This window comes from Andrographis paniculata, unplaced genomic scaffold (genome assembly GCF_009805555.1).
Source record: "Andrographis paniculata isolate CXL003 unplaced genomic scaffold, ASM980555v1 Contig52END, whole genome shotgun sequence".
Classification (NCBI taxonomy): domain Eukaryota; kingdom Viridiplantae; phylum Streptophyta; class Magnoliopsida; order Lamiales; family Acanthaceae; genus Andrographis; species Andrographis paniculata.
This window is the reverse complement of record NW_026137587.1, coordinates 3,788,880-3,810,030: the sequence shown is the minus strand read 5'-3', so window position 1 is coordinate 3,810,030 and position 21,151 is coordinate 3,788,880. Positions and strand designations below refer to the sequence as shown.

General features: G+C 27.8%; 1 protein-coding gene across 1 annotated transcript; it reads left to right on the top strand.

Annotated features, from left to right (window-relative positions):
• The first annotated feature begins 13,917 nt into the window (after positions 1-13,917).
• Positions 13,918-17,212, top strand: LOC127254552 (uncharacterized). Its single transcript, XM_051279710.1, has 6 exons — positions 13,918-14,072; positions 14,166-14,208; positions 14,324-14,404; positions 14,978-15,164; positions 16,126-16,393; positions 16,742-17,212. Exons 1-6 carry the CDS (start codon positions 14,016-14,018, stop codon positions 16,946-16,948), a joined length of 843 nt encoding a protein of 280 aa, XP_051135667.1. The 5' UTR covers positions 13,918-14,015; the 3' UTR covers positions 16,949-17,212.
• The last annotated feature ends 3,939 nt before the right edge of the window (positions 17,213-21,151 follow it).

The window sequence follows — 21,151 nt, the reverse complement described above, 5'->3', positions numbered from 1 at the left end:
GTTCTACTCAAATGAATATTATCAATTTAATTCTAAGATAATTGACTGGCACTGAACACGACCGTTGTTGCTTTGATCGTGCCCGTGTTCATATTTATTTTATTATTTTTACTTCTTTGTTAAAATTATTTGATATATATATTTATAAATCAACAACAATATTTTTTACAATTATTTTCTAATATAAAAAATAATCAATTTTTAATATTTTAAAAAAATAATTGCAATAAACGTAAAAATAATAATATATTAATATATATTTTAAATAATCATCATTATATATATTTTTAAAAATTTATAGTAAAACTTTTAAAATATTATTTTAAAATTTTTACTATATCGTTTTCAGTAAAAATTTTGAAAAATATATAAGATGATAATTAAAAATATATATTAATATATTATTATTTTTATATTTTTTTTTACTATTATTTTTTAATATATTAAAAATTAATTATTTTTTATATTATAAAATAATTGTAAAAAATATTTTGTTGAATTATAAATATATATATCAAATAATTTTTAAAAAAATATAAAAAATATTACATTGTCAATACATTTTCATTCATTTGACACTATTCATTTTTTTCAAAAAAAAATATCACATCAAATACACTTTTTTCTTAAAAAATATCAAATCAAATGCTAACTTTTTATTTTCCACAAATTTTCAAAATTTCAAAAACTTTCAAAAACTTTTATCTAAACAAAGCTCGTAATAAAGTAAATTAATATATACTTAAGCATAATCATGGTAAAATGTCAAAGGAATATTAATGCACCAATAAATAAAATATTATCTTCAAATCCAAAAGAACAAAGAGAGCAAAACTGGGAGTTTGTTTCTTTTATCTCAAATATAAAGTTTTTACTATTTAAACTTTGCAATTTTTTAAAAAAATTGCTTTTTTTTTTTTTCTCACAAAATATTTTATCATACATTATTTTAATATCAAATTCAAATCAAAATTTTTTTAAACCCATCAAAAGAAACATACGCGGCACCAACATAGACAGACAAATACACAATATTTGTTACCTAAACTAATAGAACAATAGGATAAGATAGGACTAGCAAGAGAATCTCTACATTGTTGCTAATAACAAGTCCCTACACCCCCAGTCTGGTGCAGCATTGCATCTATCTCGTCTCCATTCTCCATCTCCAACTGCAAAAACATATAATTATATATATATATATATGTTATGTTAAGACAATCGGTTTAATTAGCTAGGCTCTGTTGACGGACATAGATGAACAAACATAGTTGAATAAGTAACTCAATGTTGCATTTAAGATATTAAGCGATACCATAATCTATGGATGGACTGGATTTGAGGTGATAATGACATGAAAAGTGAAAAATGGAATAACCTCATCTAGCTGCTGCTCCGCTCGGATGCGACGCCCATCAAACAAAAATGCAATGGAGTTAGGATCCAAAGAACGATGATTGCAGCAAGTAAACATGAGCTTCTTCAATTGTACGGTCTTCTTAATTTTGAAATACAATTTACTCCCATCTTGCAACACAACAAGGAATCAAATAAGTAACCACCGGCATAGATTCCATACATATAGAAAAATTTTGAAGTGACCGTATCAAATTGCAACAGTAAGATTGCAGTGATATTGTAGGAGATGAGGATATCTAACGAGAGAATCAACCAATACATTAATTTAATACATGGTTTTCAGAAGATAATTGAGACAACAATTACAATGAAAGACTTTGCAGATGAATTTATACCATTGAGTGTATAAGAACAATAAAACAGAATATAAGATTTACGACAAACTATTAATTGTTTCAGGTGAAGATCATAGCTACATTTAGCTTCAAACAACCACAATTAATTGCTCGAGCGAACGCAATCGCATGAACCTGAATTGTAATAACAATCACCAAAACAAAAGTTCCCAAAAAAAAAAAAACCGCTTCAGCGATCTTTTCAACATATAAATCCACCAAACATCAGCACATAAAACGATCAGATACGCATAGGCATATGAAGCTTGCGAGTCAAAACCTAGAACAACTGTACCTATCAACTACTCGTCATTTCATAATTTCGGAGAACAACAACCTGCAATAAACCGCAGCGCGAACCAACAAAAACTGCATAACATAAAATAAAACAATAATCGGAAGCGCTCATGTAAAAGATTTTGGAAGAAAGCAAGTTAAGGCTTAGACAACCACAAACTTCTCCTTTCACTTGAGACTAATGTGTGACGATGCATCCACCGGCTTTATATCGTCTTCGACGCTCGACATTCTCACAATCGTCAATTAAACTGATGATGCTCGGATTCAAAGTTTGTACTTCGTAATAAGAAGTGCCACTTCCCACAACACCATACTTTGGAAATAGTACCAACGGTTGAGATTTTTTCAGCGTGTGATCTGACGGTAGATAAATTACCCAATTAATTACTTTGTGGGCGAGATATTAAACGTGATTTTGTGTATGTAACCTATCTATAAATAATAATAAAAATACTATCTATAAATACTAAAAAAAACTATCGATTATTTTTTATCTCATTCAATTATCATTTAATTAATTTTAGTCATATAGAAATTTTTTCATCAAAAGTGATCCTAAGTAATATTTTTTAGTTATTTTTGGTATCATCATTGTATTTATAATATAACATGCTGACGTGATATAAGAAAAACTGACGCAGTATGCAATATGTAACAAATACGGCCGTATTTACTATAGCATGCCCGTATTACTTCAATTAAATAATAAGAACATGTTAAAAACTAAACGGGCTCGTGTTTGAAAACAAATTCAATTTTGCAAGCTAAATTTGGCCGGTAAGGGTAAGTAATATGGGTTTGCTTGTTTGGGATTTTGGATTTTGGATTAAGATGTGAATAATAAAAATTTTGAATTTAAATAATTGTATGATGTGATATAAATAGGTGTTGATGTGATATTTTGAATATAAAATTAATTTATAATACTCCCCCCGTCTGCCGGCAAGAGTTACATTTATGTTTTGCGTCATTGTATTTAACATTAAAAATATTCTTATATTTGTATAATTTCTTATGCAAATGTCATTATATTAGTATTATAAGACACTAATAAAAATATTTTTGCAATTTCTCCGACAAAGAATTTTGCTACCTTAGGACCGTTATAGTTTCGGCCTCCGAATCTTGTCGTGACGCTTTGGTTAGGCCGTACATTAGCCCCAGTCCATGGCTTAGCCCATAAGGGCCATGCGGACTTGACATCATTTCCACCTTCCTCCAACACCTGTCCCCAATGGAAGAATGAGTGATATTTTTCCTTGCATATCATGGCCTTTAGCCGCTCATTGAAGGTCCCATAGTTCCTTAGGGGGTAAAGAACAAGAAACCAAAGACTAACAACAATACCAATCTAAAACCAACAAAAGGAAGAACTTTTTTTATTAGTTGAAATTGGCAGACGTAGGTAAACAGCTGGGCCGGCATTCAATATTCCCTGGTCGCACTCCAACATTATTAATTACTTGGTGTAGGACCTTTTTTAATCCCGCATTTTAGGAATTCTCGTGCCTACCTCTTTGCCCCCGAATGATCGGTGTGATGATTAGGCACCTTAGACGAAAGAGTGGTCTTTTAGGATTAACTGCATCGAATTTCATTGATTCGTTTTTCCCGGGTCTCATGGATGGAGGGTCTGGAGTCAGATCAAAATTCATACCACAGATCGGATCGGAAAGGTAAGAAGCATCTGACTCATAAGCTACTAAGACCCGAAAGCGCTTCGGTCAAAAACATCTACCACAAACTCATTCCAATGAAATCCTTCCCCTATCTTGACGGAAAATGGACTATTTGTTCATCTGTGAGAGGTGTTTCACTTTTCTATCACAATACTTGTACGCTATCGGTCATTGAGGAATACTTAGGCTTAGGCTTAGTGGGTGTCTCCCTGGTGCCCGTGGATGACAGTGCGTAAACCCCCAAGCCGCTATTAACGAGGTCTCGGTTAAATTCCCTTCCTTGAGGCCAACACAGGATAAAGGCAGAGGCTGAGCATACAATAAATGCCGAGCTGCTTGGAGAGTCGCCGGTCAAAAGGTCTTTCTTTTGTGCAACAATCAAGAACAATACTTTCTAAAAAGTCTACCATGATGATAGCAAAGTCAAGTGCAATATGAAGCTAACTGATAGCGCCCTTCCACTACTTACGACACTACCAAATGTATACACCGGAAATTTGCCCCACTGGAGAAAGAGAGAAATCACAGACTAAATTGTCCTATGAAGACTCGTTTTTGTTACTGTTATACTCTTCTTTGCTCCTTTAGCAGTGAACTGCGCAAATTCCTTGAAGTTGAAAGACAAAAGAGTAAATTGTAACTCTTGCAAACCGATTAAGAGAATATAATATTAAAAATAAAAAATAAATATTTGATTTGATATTTTTGGATGAATAGCGAAAAATGAAAGAAATCTTTAAAACAAACACACCCTACTGCATATGGGTCATTCTTTATAAATATATTAAATGATTTATATATAAATTATTTTGAATTATATTCTATTAATAATAGAAATATTTTTAATATTATATAAAAATTATTGTTTTAGAAAATGACATTTAAATTATATATTTATTAAGATTTCATTTTTACAATATTTTAAAAATTTTGTTGTTAGTTATTAAATATATTTATTTTTGTTAATTTAAATATTCTATAAGAAAATTTATAGGAGTATATTTTCATTGATAATTGTATCGTATTAAAAATACATTATGATATTAATTAAAACATACCTATAATATATAAATTTGATTCATATTTAATTAATATATCAAATTGAAGTTTTATATGTTATTTTTATTATTTTTAAATTTTAATGTAAAAAAATTATACTCACTGCAACTCGAAAACTTATGTATCATTGAGTGGAAATAAAGACTAAGAAGGTATTATATTTTAATGTTAAAGTAAAATGGGTAAAACCAAAGTGAGAGTATTAGCATAAATTTATTTTAAAAATTGATAAAAAAAATATAATAATAATAAGTAGAAAAAATAATAATAAAATTGTTAATATTTCTACTATTTACTATTTAACATAAATAAATCTTAATATGATATTTTTAACGTGAATGTGTATAGTGTATTAATATTTTTTTAAAAAATGTGAAGAAAAAATTAGGAAGAATTTTTTTTTTCTTTTTAAAAAAATCATATATATTATACCATAAATTAAATATTAATTAAAAAAAATCACTTTTGATACAACTTCCAATTTAAAACCAAACCACTGACCAAACACTATAATATAAATATGTTTTACATTATTATTATTATTATTATTATTATTATTATTATTATTATTATTATTTGAAACTCTAATGCCGTATCTTATTTTAACTAGTTTGAAAAAATATAACCCAACCTTCTTATAAAGTAATATAGGATGGGCCAACCCAACTCTCTCAATCTATTTTAACGGTTTTATTTCAAATTTAACCAAAGTTTGTCTCAATACTTGAACTATATTTCAACAGTTAATTTTCAAGTAAAAAATTTCAAATTAAATTTGTTTTTATGGAATCAAAATTGTGCCGATAAAATTATTTGGATTTCTCCTTACCGCATAATGGATAAACATTATCTAGAAAATTATTACAATTAGCCATTATGGATTTCTATTATCCTGACGTCCTTTTTACCTTTAAAAGGCCGGATTTTTTTTTCCATAATTTTTATATAAATGTCGAATCCCTAATTTTTGCAATAAGCTTTGAAAACTTTTCATGGATACTTCACCTATTTTTCCCGCTACACCTACTTCTTCTCCATCCTTAGGCGATGCTAATTTTGATTGGCATGGCGCAATATCCTCAAAACTCCTACTCGGCTTTCCATGTGGGGAAGCCGCGGCAAAAAGACTCCAAGATTTCTTGATGGAAATGAAAAGATACTATAAGTTTTCATCTTTTGGCGAACAAACTTTCAATGATCTTATCTTGGAACTAGAAGACTTGATGGCAAATTATTCACGCCACCAATTGGTTCTAAGAGGCTATCATAGCGAAGATTCAGCTCTAGCGGAACACTACGAGCACTTAGTGTCGCTATCCTTCATGAATACTTCAATTCATCCAAAGGATCTACAACAAAGAAAGTTTGATATTTTCAAGATTAGGGATAAACTAAGGGATAAATACCAAGATTCTAACGAGTGGATGGTGGAAAAGAAACAACGTTGGAAACATTTCCTTCGAATGTGGGAAGGAATTTGTACTGAAAAGCCACAATGGATAATGGATCTCAACAACGACGTATCTACCCCAAATGATGGATCTGAAGAATAATTTGTTTATATCATAATTGTACTCTGAGTCTTACTAGTCGTTTCGACAATTATTGTTTTTTATTTTTTACAATTCAATAAAATAATTTAAATTTTTAAATGCAAATCATATTTCATAACCTAAAATTATATTGCTATGAGCGGGCAAAGAATCTTGTAGAACACAAGGCTAACAAAGACACATGAACAACTAAAGCTTATAGACTGAGTTATAATTAATCAGATCCCCTAGTACAAATGGATGCTACCATTTGATGTATTTCAAGCAATACCTGAAAGCACTTTCTTAGACCTTTTGACATCGTGCAAGTGGAGGTATGTGAAACTTGCACATACAAGTGCTGCAAATGGGGACGGTGAGATTCGAATTTGAGACCTTGCCAGACTCTGATACCATATCGGATGCAGAATGATCGTCTCACCTAAAAACTCGAACTGTTAGGGAAATGCAACTATTAATTTATATATCCGCAAACAAAAGTCCCCAACAATTTGTTTTTCTTTAATTTTCTTGTAATTTTTGTAAAGAAAACTTGATATTTTGTCCTTATATTTGTTACAATGAATTCCATTTCATTTACCAATAACCTATTTATTACCGAGGACAAACTTCATTTGATGGCCGACATCGCCAAGGTCTTACCACCTTTACTACTTCTGTTGTCACCGCCACAACCGTCACAACTGTTATTCTCCCTTCCAGCATAAACTCTACTATTTCTGACCCTATCTCGAAGTTGTCAAAGTTGAACTCAACTCGAAAATACAAACTCATTTGATTTGAAAATTTTTAGATTTTGGTTTGAATATTTTAAAGGTGGTAATCTCATACTAGCCCAATTTTTTCATGACAGATTGGCTCGGTTCATTTCATATCTGTGCCTGATAGGCTTGGCCCAATTTTAGATCGAATTTGAAAATTTAAGTCAATACCTGATTTCTGTGCTGGAAAAGATTAGCTCAATTTTTTTTTAAAAAAAAACACTTTAATTTTAATTATATTTTATTGTAATTTTTTTAGTGAAATATAAATTATATTAATCTAAACAAATATAATTATAATAAAATAATATTTTTATTGATAATTAAAACCTTGAACACTAAATATATAACTAAATTTTTTTATTATATATTTAAAAAAATATTTAAACTATAATTTTTTTGAAAAATTGGATTGTGCTTGGTCGGCAAGGCCACAAAATATTTTGTAGCTCATTTTAAAATCCAAATCATTATATTTTATACCATGTTTTGGTCTGATTTGAGGCCTTATTTTTTTTTTACCACCTTTAAAACATTTTGAATTTTTAAAAATCGGATCAATTCAAACTGAAAATGAAAAGTTTTAGATTCATCTGATAACCTGAAACTAAAAAACCAGGTCATTAGATAACATAAAACCTAGACCCGATCCGATTTATACCTAATTCACAATAACAATTAATATTGTTTTTACTTAATTTTTAATTATATTATATTAATAAAAATTATATAGTATTATGCTATATTGTGGTTTAAAAATTTGTAATAAAATATATAAATTTAAACTTTGGTATCCATTCCCATTTGAATATATAAATATGCGGTTGAGTAGGACTTAGCATGCTTGAAGTTGGAAGTTTGATCTCCTTAGGATACATGTGTAGGATTAAAAAAGAATGTATATAAATAAAGAAAAACTGCAAATATTTTGAAATATTTCAAATTTTTAAAAATAGCAAAAAAAAATTAAAACGAAAAATATTAAGAGCAAAAGATTTGAAACAAAAAGTACTAAATATTAATATATAATAAAATAAATTATAATGACGACGGTTATTATTATTATTATATTTAATTGGTCCAGGCCAACTTACCTTCGCTACAAGCCAATCCATCGTAGCGAGTGTAAGTTGGCCTGTGGGCCAATTAGAATACTAGAATAATTAATTTTATTATAAAAATTTTTTAATTAATTTTAATTTTAGTAGCTTCAAAATTGTACCGTTGAGGTTGTCTAGATTTATCTTTAATGCATACTAAATACATTTGAAATTCACAAATAGCCGTTATACGTTTTTATGACTCTAACGTCTTTTTTGCCTTTAAAAGAACATATTCTTCTTTCACAATTTTCATGTAAGATATCAAATCCCTAATTTTCATAATAATAAGCCTCAAAATTTTTCCATGGATACTTCACCTGCATTTCCCGCTTCACCGACTTCTTCTCCATCACTAGGCGAACCTAACTTTGATTGGTATAGCGCATTGTCATCAAAACTCTTACTTGGCTTTCCATGCGGAGAAGCAGCAACAAAAACACTCCTAGATTTCTTGATTGAAATGAACAAATGCTATAAGTTTTCAACTTTTGCGGAACAAACTTTCCTTAACTTGCGGTTGGAATTACAAGATTTGATGACAAATTTTTCGGACCACCAATTGGTCCTAAAAGGCTACTATAGTGAAGATTCATCCCTAGCGGAACACCACGAGCACTTGGTGTTCCTCTCCTTAATCAATACTTCAATTCATGAGAAGGATCTTGAGCAAAGAAAGTCTGATATTTTCAAAATCAGAGCTGATCTAAAGAAGAAATATCGAATTTCTAATGAGTGGATGATGGAGAAGAAACAACGTTGGAGGCATTTTATTCAAAGGTGGGAAGAATTTTTTTCTGAAGAGCCTCAATGGAGAATGGATCTCAATGACGCCATAGTTATTCCCAAAGTTGAAACTGAAGAATAAAATCTTGCTAGTTGTTTCGACTTTAATAAGATATATTATGTTTATCTTTTACAATTCAATAAAATAATTTCAAATTTCAAATGCTACTTATATTTCATAACCAAGCCATTGCTACAAGTGATATATATATTTTGGTTCAATGAATAGGCATCAAATATGATATAAAAACGTCAAATTCAATTTTGAGCAACTTATTATCTCACCCATTGACTAGTAGGATATCATGTAGAAATGAAAAAATTTCGAAGTAAAGTAAAACAGGAAAGAGTCTCTATCTACGATCAAATCCTTAGACTATCGGCTATTGAGAGGGCTTAGACCATCTACATCTAAGATACTCATTAAAAGTACATCATCACCATCATGTCATACTCTCCTTTCTTCGTATCATATTCAATTTCTTCAGCATCGCATCGACAAAAAATATATATATATATGTTTATATTTATATCAAAATTATATATTTTCAAAAATAAATATAAATAAAAGTATATTAATATTTATGTCATTATGTATAGAATACAAATTTATACAATTTTAAAATATAAAAATAAAAAATATAATTAAATTATAAAAAATATATATTGATTTTTTTTATTAGTTGAGGTGGAGGAGAGAAGGATATTTTCCTTAGGCATAAGGCAAAAATCCACTTTGGCATTTCTTCTCATTCTCTCTCATGTATTTTGTTAGTTTTTTTTTCCTCCAATTATATTTTACACCTACATCAAAATTTCAAAAATATCTATATTTTTCACCTCATTAAATATTTTATATATTAAGAAAATAAAATTCTACTTTTTCATCGTATTTAATTCTATACTCCCTCCGTCTGGGCTACCGTGTCTCATTTACCGTAGAATTTAGACACATAAATTTATGAGAAGTATAATTAGTAAATAATTAAGAATGTATTAGTGAAAATAATTATCTTATAATAAAAATAATTATAGATTAAAATAATTCATTAGTCTAATTAAAAACAAAAAAATTATAAATTAAAAAAATTAACATGGGATTAAAGTATATAATTTTTTTTTAAAAAAAATGGAAGTGACAGAATAAGTAAGACAAAAAAAAATAGAAAGATGGACACGGTAAGTAGGACGAAGATAATAATATTCAATAAAAGAAAAACTAATATTTTTTATCAATACAAAAAATTAAATAACTATCCGTGTGTAATTTTAATTAAATGACATAGGTTTGCATTTAACTTTATGAATACTTTTATGTGTTTTCAAATTATTATCTATATTGTTTGTAGTTTTAATCATGTCATATAACTTTGCATTTAAATTTATGAATATTTTCATATATTTAAAATTTGTACTTTTAATTAATTTATGTGTGCCGTTAGTAAATATATGTTTACTTTAAACAAGATTTATAATTAAATTAATAGATATCAAATCAAATGTTTAATTCATTGAAAAAATATTTAAAATACAAAAATAATATATTTGAAATTAATTTTTTTAATAAAATTTATAAATATTAAATATAATTATATACAACAAATTCTAATATAATATTTTATTAAATAAATTCCAAAACATAAATATAATATATTGTAAATATAAATTTCATAGTATTAATTAAATAAGAAAAAAAGGCCATGGCCCATACCATATTGAAAGAAACGATGGGTTTATTTGTTTCATAAAATTATTTGATATGATATTTTTTATATAAAATATACAAAATTATATAGATATAATAAGTATGTAATATATTAATTTTATGAAAAAATATATTGATTGTTTTCACAAAACAAACAAACCAAATCCTATTGCATTAAACTATATATTTTTGTGTCAAATGCATTTTCTCTTTTCTTTTTTGTCTTCAATGTTGATGCACTTAAGCAGCTCCGCCGTGAGTAGTAAAACAAACGAACAGTTCACGAGCTTGGCTCAGTTTGACTTGTTTGAACTCATTAAAAATTTCTTTATTAAGTTAAACGAGCCGAACACGAATATATATTTTGGCTCGTTCCGTTAACGAACGAGCTCGAGCTTATTCGATAATATTTATTAAAAAAAAATTAAATTAATAATTTTATAATTAATAAGTATATATATCTTTATAAATATTATATTTTATTATATTTGTATTTAAATTTATTAATAAAAATTATAATTATTATTAACATAATTTAATATTTTTAAAAGAATTAAAAAAATAAAATAAAATTTCTCTTAACAAGCCGAGCCGAGCCGAACACGAACATAAAAATTGCTAAACGAGCCGAGCTCAAACAAAAATTTCGGCTCGTATCTCTTAACGAACGAACACGAGCCGAGCTCGAGTCCTTAACGAGCTGAGCTCAAACATGACAAGCTCGACTCTGTTCAGCTCGTTTACAGCTCTAGTTGTGAGTGCCCTTAGAGAAAATGCAATGGACAAACACTCAAACAACTTCTAATTGATAATATAACTGCGATACTCAGTAATATTTTTTCCGACGCAGACTTTCAATACAAAAAATACAAACCGTTTATATTTTTTCTCGCAACTTTGTCATGTCATCGCATGCACTAAATCAAACTAAAGTTTTTTGTTTTTCTAGCCTCTCAAAATAGGTCATTGTGCCATATAATTTTTTAAAAAAAACCTCAATGGATGGGAGAAGGCTTGGAGAATATAACCATTGCACATACTCTTATGACTAATGCAAATTCTCATCTCATCTTTGACAGATGAATTTCAATTGAAGCTATTCTCTTCGGGGTTTCATATGAGGTCTATTCTATAGAATCTATTTTTATAAATCTAATGCTAGTCAAGATTTCTTTTTCTTTCCTATTCGATCCATTAATGTTGGACTGTACATATGTCGAGCTATTTATTACAATAGCTTAACAAAGACACAACAAACAACTAACGCTTATAGAATTGCTTGTTAGCAATCCCCTAATATACCCATAAATTGGCCTATGCGAATACTTGACAACATGGAAATGTTAGGCAACTCCATCCCCGGTGGAAAATAATGTTTCCTACAATTCGAATGTATTCCAAATATGATTTTGAAAACATCGGAGGCTCTAAAGCTTGTATCTCATCTTCAAATGAGCGTTACATGATAGTAGCGATGAGGTCGGCAAGATTCTCTTAATATAATTATGTATCAGAACCTCCGTTGAATGTATCAAAACCTTGAGCAATTTGTAGCCAAACTGGCACATATAATGCTTGGAATTGTCGCGCCGCATTGGGTTCAACACGAGTTTGTCTTACCCCTGGTACCAAATTCTTTATTCCAAAATTCTTCTATTCCTTCTTCTCCAATTAATAATATGATTGTATTATATTGAGTAAACTGATTTTCTTTATTCCGGTAACATTTATCATTTTAAGTGAAAATTTTTTCAATTTAGTCTTTAATGTTTAGGTGACATCTGCGTGGCAGGCTGGGGGACATATGTAGGCCAGATCACCGTGTCCGCCAAGTGAATTATTTTTATTTTTATTTTTCTTAAATATAAAAATTTTACATGTGACTTTTAATAATTTATATATTAATATAATTTTTAATTCTATTTTTTATATTTTATATTATATTTTTATCCACGTAGCAGCCACGTGGCGCTAACTGACGGACATATGGTTAATTTTTATTTTTTAATATATTTTATACATTTAATTTTATTTGTATTTATTTTTATTAGGAAATAAAAGTAAAAATTATCCACGTGGTGCTAATCTGGCCAACATCGTGTTTGTCAGCCTGCTATGCAAATGCCCATAAGCATTGAAAACTAATTTAAGAAATTTGTAAGATTATTTTAAGACAACATACTCCAGTTACGAAATTAAAATGATAAAAAAAGTGGTAAAAAAGGTCGTTTACCCTTTTATATTTGCAATAACATAGAAGATAAAAAATAATAGTATTTAATTTCATTTGAGTTTTCTTTTTTTAGATTTTTATCTTTATTTATTTAGTTCATTGATTTTTTAAAAAATAAAAAAATTATATATAATCTTAAATTTATTTATTTTTATCACCATAATTTATAATAAAAATACAATTTTTCCATATATACAAATTTGTATTATATATACAAATTTGAATATATGCAGTATAGCTAGTCACGAACACCTAGTGTGTGTATATATATAAGCAGCTATTTGAATTTGATTTGAATAAATATATATATAATTCTATTTATAATCAAAATCAAACTAAAAAATAAAATTTTGACTTGAATAGAAATTTCAATATAATATTTGAATAATTAATAAAAATCAAGCTAAACAAAATATTTTTTCAATTGAAAGTATACATTTGATTAAATAATATACTCCCTTTCCCAGATACCGTGTCTGCTACACTGTAAACACGATATTTTTAGGAGGAGTGTAATTAGTAGATAATTAAGAATTTATTAATGAAAATAATTATTCTAAATTAAAAAAATTAAAAAATTTTAAATGAAATTAAAGTGTGTAATTGGAAAATGACATGGTACGTGGGACGGACAAAAACAACAGCGTGAACATGACATCGGGGACGGAGGGAGTAATATTTTACTAATTAGCAAAGTAATTGTTAATACTTTTGTCGTTTATAAGTATAAAAAAAATATTTTATTATTTTTATATAAATTAGAAATATTTTATAATATATGTATATAATTATATTTGTTATAATACATTTTGATGTGACTGGACGATATTTGATTTATTTCATTTTTGTTAAACCATAATTTGATTAATTTTACACAGTAAAATTCAAGAAAATTGCTGGCAAACTCAACGGGTCCCACTAAATAATTCTTCGTTTGTTTAAATTTAATTAAAATAAAATAAAATATTACTATTAGTTTGTGAAGACATCCCTAATTTTTCGTCCAAACACCGACTGGGCACATTTTTCCTAATCCGACTATTCTCCGGCGACACTCCAATCGAATCGAATCGAAGGAAGCGAAGATGATGTCCGGAAATTATACCTCGATTGACAATCAGAACGTCTCCGGATCTGTTCCTGTAATGCTATTATTTTTGTTAATTTTTAATTGTGGATCTGATTTAACTGCTATATGTTTGTGAATAATTCGATGGGATTTGATGTCGTCGCAGTCGGTCGCAGATCCGCCTTCCCACGTTTCCGTAAAGTTTGCCGGTACGTTGAATTTTCTTTGTAGTAGGGGTGATTTGATTACAGTGTATGTTTGTAGTGGGGGTGATTTGATTTACTTGCTTGATGGCAATTTTTGGTGTGGTGATGCTGTGTGCAGATTCGAATCTGCAAACGTTTCCGCCTGCGGGAGCTCAAGGGAAGATCTCTGGTGCATCGCTTCCCCCTCGCGATGCCGATGGTATTTCTCTTATTTGTGGATTTTGTTTAGTTTATTGTGAATTTTAAGTGTAGAATGGTTTTTCAGATTTAATAAGTAAGCCCTGATCTCTTAACTGGATTTGATTGGTGATGTTCATTTTTAATTGGATAAGTATTGACATTATGGAAGGGATTCAATTCTCTATCTGCCTGTGTTTGTGTAGATCTTTAGAGTTTGGTAGCCCATTCTTGTAGAGTGGTGATCTAGTCTTGGAGTTTTTACCTGGATTCAGCTTAGGCAGTGATAACACTTCGAATTTAAATTGATGAGTTCACCAATAATGATTAGAAGAAGTTAATAAGTATCTTCGAAACTTGATTGTGATGCATAGATCATTTGCATCAGTTGTTCAGGCAATGGTGAATTTAATTATTAACTACCTATGATCCACTGTTTGCAGCATTGCAGCATAGATGTAACTAAGGCAGGCTGATGTAATGCAATTTGATCAAAAAAACGTATCAATTTCGTGCCTACATAATATCTCCATTCCTCATCCCCACCCCACCCTCACTATGTTATTGTTATTTCTCATTTATTTATTGACTTCAGATACATTTGGCAAACCTGCATCTGGTTCTGATGACTCCCAGCAAAGCGGTTGGTTTCGGTCCTTCACTGTTGCTGCATACAGGCCCTATTTTGATGTAGACACATCTGATGTTCTTGAGAGGATTAAAGATTCACTCCTTCCTTTCAATGGAAGTTTCTCTGAAAAGACTGCCGATAACCCAGACTTGTAAGTTTCACTATATGAGACACATATTTACAAATGCACTACATTACGATCATATAGCCTTTATATATGCAAAGTCATTAGTATGTTAGAAGCATCCCTCTACACCACCCTCTGTTGTATACAAGAAGGCTAATTAAAGTGCTTTATTGCAGTTTATTAATTATTATTTCTAATGGAGTTTGTAGGGTTGCCACTATGTGTGCTATCTTGTTATTTACTAATTAACAGAAAATAATGAATGATGTTGATATCTTTTTCAACCCTAGAATTGAGCTTACTTAAAATCTCTAGAAAATAATATTTCACCCTTCTAGCCACCTTCTTTGTCTAATTCTTCATGTTTCATGTGTCAAATGGTAAGTTCTTTTGTTGTGTAGGCACAAGGTTATAATTTGCTGTTTGATCAAATATCATCATATATATATATATGTATATATATATATATATATATATAGTAAGAGCATGTTTGACTCATCATTTTATTTTTATTAAGTAACTTTGGCAACACGTAATACTTAAAACCAATCCCAGTGGGATAAAGGCTTATATAATGAAGTAGATGTATGTTTCAGTATATATAAACATCTACATTTTAGTTCAGGTTTTCTGTGTTTTGCTACTTATTTGTAATTTTATATTTGTGGGTCAAACTTCCGTTGAATGGTGAACAACATCAGATACCTGCCAAAATGCATGATAATTTAGCTCTTTTATGAACAATTTTCTCAGTCCAATCTTCGAAATCAATATTGTCTGCACTTTATGATTTCTTGTATCAACCCCTGTACTGGAACAATCTTATTTGAGGCCTTCCATTTAGCATGTGCTACTATGCTTGTGCCTCCTCTCAATCTTTACTGAAATTACACTGCTAAACTTTTTAGTCGTACAACAACTATTCATTCATCACCCTAATCCTTGTTTTCAAATGTTGCGGCATTTAACCTGTCATGCCTTGTAGGTACGGCCCTTTCTGGATCTGCACTACATTGATATTTGTGGCAGCTTCAATTGGAACATTTGTTACCTACATAGCACACAAGCTGCAAAAAAAGGAATGGGACTATGATATCAATCTTCTGACTTGGTCCGCTGGTTTATTCTATGGCTATGTCACCGCAGTTCCCCTCGTATTGTATATAATCCTCAAGTACTTCTCTGCTCCATCTGGCTTGGCTCAATTGCTTTGTCTCTACGGTTACTCACTGTTTGTCTTCATTCCCGCATTGGTAAGATACATGTTTGCATTTCCCCCACATTTTTGGTAGCACTGGTTTACGAATGCATCATATATAGCTCATTTTGATGTATGGTCTTTTTCCATAATGTACTTACGGAATATCTAGCTAATTAGTGATATATTCTATTTTTTTCAGTTCTATAATCATTCGTTTTCTGCCTGCTTATCGATATGGGCTGCTAAAATCATTTTATAATGTATTTTTTAAAATACCGCAATATTGGTAAAAGCTGTTCCTTTATAAATTTTATTGGTAAATGTTTTGGTACGTTTCATTGTTCCTTTTTAAGTGATTCAATCACATGTATTGACACGGTTACTTGCTTATATATCGCAGTGCTTATCCATTGTTCCCCAAGAAATCTTCCGATGGGTTATTGCAGCCGTAGCTGGTTTCATGTCTGCATCATTTGTCGCCCTCAACCTCAGAAACCACATCAAATCCGCAGGTGAAAGTTGGTTCCTAATTGTTGTGGCAATCTTCTTGCTGCAGCTCGCCCTTGCTCTGGTGCTCAAGTTCTACTTATTCACCGTCACTGTATAACCACCACAAATCGTGTCATATATATATATATATATCCGGCTTCTACATATACACATCAATAGCAGCGACACAGAGACGACACATTTTTCTGATTCCTTCTATTGCGCATCTCCCGGGAACTAGGTGCGTCGAATAGCTCCAAACTGCTACTCTCTTCATTAATTTTTGATAGTGTTTATGGCTATGAATCTGGTTCTCTGTTAGTATCCTTCCATGAATTCAAAATGTGAATACTGAATATATAAATCTCATGAATTTGTTCGACTTTCTCTCCCATTTTAGTATATCGCAGATCTGTCTTAAATGTTACAGCTTTAAAATTTGATGCTTTTTTTTTTTATATGGTTTTTCAATAAGTGTACTTTGTTTAAAGTTGTGAATTTAATGAACTTCATGAATATTGTATGGTAGTTTTTCAATCTGGTTCCTATTGAAGTATATATATATATATATTATTTTATTTTATATGTAAGATATGGAAAATATTGGGTGTGTTTCTTCAGTTAAAAACACATTTTCCCAAAAAACATATTTCTAAGAAAAAATTAATATTTTACACTCATTATTGAACTAAATATTTAATAGGGCAAACAAACCCTTAACTGTTATAAAATTTCTTGCCTTTAACATAATATATATTTTATTGCTAAAATATTACTAAGATAATTAATAGGTGCACATGAATGTAAGACGTGTGACAAAAACTTGTAAATTCTATTGAATTGTGTTTTAATAACAACTTTAGACATACACAATTAATTTCACTGCCTTGTAAACATTAGTGTATTCTCTTTAATGGTATAATCTTTTAATGTTTATTTTAAAAACAATACCTAACTACTACTACTTTATCTAATTTGAAAAATCAGCACCATACTGATTCTCCACGTCTTTATTAAATGCATCATGTGTTGTTTGTAATAAAAATATGTAGTGTTAGTTAATAATTATAACGTATCTTGTACGAGAATAATCAACTATTGTATATGCTGTTATTTATAATATATTAAAGTATATTCTGTATTGTTTATAGTAACACGTGTGCTACTCAACACAAATGCCAAAAGAACATATTTTTGGATTTGTTGGATTTTGGTTAAGTTTGAATATGTATTTAACTTAAGTTTAAATTGTATTTAATTCATAAAATATATATATATTATTAAAATAAGTATAAATTGAATAATAATTTCTTCTTTTAAATAAAAAATAGACAAACCCATTTACTAATTAAGTTCAACATTATTGAAGCATCAGCCCAATAGCACAACTCATTATATCTTCAATAATTATCATTAAGGCCCAATTTATTCTCCTTTTTTAGTTTTAGGTTTGTTTGATTTGGGTTTTAAATTTTTTATTATTCAGCCTTGTTCTCAATCAAAAGTAAAATATTTTAAATTATTATTCATTATTTTAGTAAAAATATATATATATTTTTTTTATAAAATATTCCTTAAAAATTTTTTCAAAGTTAAACATAAATGACACAAAACTATTGACTTCAATTTTCTTTTTTTCTTTTTTATTATACAAATATTACGATTCTTAATAAAAATACAATTTTTTGTTTTACACAATATTATAAACAAACTATTTTGAACAAATAACTTGAAAAAATAAAATAAAATAAACCAAACTCTAAAATAAGCATGCGGGGTGACGTTCAATTTTTTCATCAATTAAATAATTGCAATGAAACTTTATCAATATTCTCATATAAATATTATATTAATAATCACGTTTTTTTTTTTTTTTTTTTTTTTTTTTAAATTTAAGAACAATTAAACAACATATGATGTAATTTTAGTTGATTTTGGTATTAAAAGAATATGTAATGATAATAGAGAAAAAAAAACAAGTTGAATTAACTCCCGATGTTTAATTTATATGTTAAATATGATTCGTTTAATATGATTTATAGTGTCTTTAAAAAAAAAGAAAAATAAAAAACTTGAATTAAATCCGACCAATAGCATCAAGACAGCAACCCTAATGGACACTCCAACCATCTTCCCTTGTCTTAATGAACAGCCAAAACTACACTCGCTATTGTGCTTTTAGTTTTACTTATATTTCTTGTATGATTTTATTTATTTTCTATTTAGTAGAGATGTCATTTTTTAGAATAAATAAATAAATAAAAATAAAAATTACACATTTGAATTTGTTCACTCAATATATTTTTGTACTGTAAGATTCATATAAATATTACAAAAATGAAATATATGCATATTAATATACTCCGTTCGTCCATACACAAAGTAAACATTAATTTAATTTAATAGTATTAATATAAATAAATATAAATTTAAAAGTATTTATAAATATCTAATATGATTAAATTTAGTAATATATACATATAGTATTTGGACGGATGAAAATAATATTATTAAAAAAGAATTCGGAACTCTATCTAAAAATAAATTAATAATAAAAAGAGTTGTTCTTTATAAAGGAAAGCTCCGATTATTTTTTCAACGCGGATCAAATACTCAATAGGTACAATTTATATATTTGGGATGAGCAAAAGGAGTACGTACTTTTAGTTAGTATGTTAAGGCATCTTTAACTTAACTTCATTTATTTAATTTTTACGATGTTGTTACAGTAATTTTATTTTAATCATAATTTTATTTTTAAAATATTCAATTTTTTATTATTTTAAATAATTTTTTATTTTTATAATTTAAAATATTTTTTATAAAAATTTTAAAAATAAAAAATAAATTTAAAAATTTAAATTTAAATTTAAATTTTTTTTAAAAAAATATGATGCAACGTCTGGTACAATCCAAATGACGCTGGTTTGGAGATCCCCTAAATAATATTTCCTCTGTACTGGCTACTATGATTGAATCACTGTAGAAACAAATACTAATATAACACAAAAAATGACGGGTGTGTTTACTTGAGAGATTTTGATTTTAAGTTTTAATTTTAAATAGTAAAATTTTGAATTGAAATATTTGTTTGATGTCATATAATATGTATTAATGTAATATTTTGAATGTAAAATTAAATTTTAGTATAATAAAATAAATAAAAATTGAGTGTTTTGATTTAATATTTTTGAAGAGAAAATAAATTTGAAATAGTAAAATCTAAGGTAAAATCTTGCAGATTAAAAGATTTTAACTTGCAGAATATCAATTCTAAATTACTCCTTCAGATACTAATAACAAAAGAAAAACCACCAACTAGTATCAGTTTTTATATTCCTCCTTGCAAATTGAAAGTATTATTTTTATTATCATATTTCTTATTAAAAATATTTATTTTTTATTATAATACAAATAATTATATATTACTATCAAAATATTTTTAATTTTTATATAAATTATAAATATATCGTTATATAAACATAAAGTATTAAGGTTGTGTCTGATACAGAGAAATGAGGACATGGAAAATGGTATCATTTCTCTTGTTTGTTCGACTCAGATAAATGGAACTTGAAAAATAATCCATATGCAGATAAACATAGAAAAATAATGTTGCAATATATTTTCATTTAATTTTTTTTTTACTTTTTTTTGGTACTATTTAATGTTTATAAATTTTTAAAATTATATTATTTCAATTTTATAAAAATTAAATTTAATTTATTGTTAACTATTTTATTTTTACGATATTTTAAAAAATTGTATTAAAATATAATTTTAAAGAACATCGTATATAATTTATAATATTTATAAAAAAATTCACAAAAAATATTTTTCATTAATTCTCATTTATTAAAACTCTTATTTTTATCTTATTAATCATTTATTATTGTTTCATCATATTTTTTTTTTTATTTTTCAACTGAATTTTCTGTTTTACAAACAAGAAATTAATTTTCATTCTCTATTTAATTTCATTTCTCTCCAATTCTATTATTTTTTTATTTTTTTGATATTCCATTCTTTATACCAAACGCAACTTCAAATAAAAATATCAAAATTATATTTACCTTTTAATAAATTATTAATTATCTTTTAATTTACTATATTAAAATCCAAATACATACTTTTTCTGAACCGAAGAAGTAATTTACAGCATACATACGCATATTATATATATATATGGGATGTCAAATATCAAATCATCACATGCACCTAAATCTTTTAAAATTTGACCTCTTCGGATTTCTTGTCTATATTCATTTAATTATATGCTCCTTTTTTTTTAGATTAAATAAATAAATTTATGTTTTTTTTC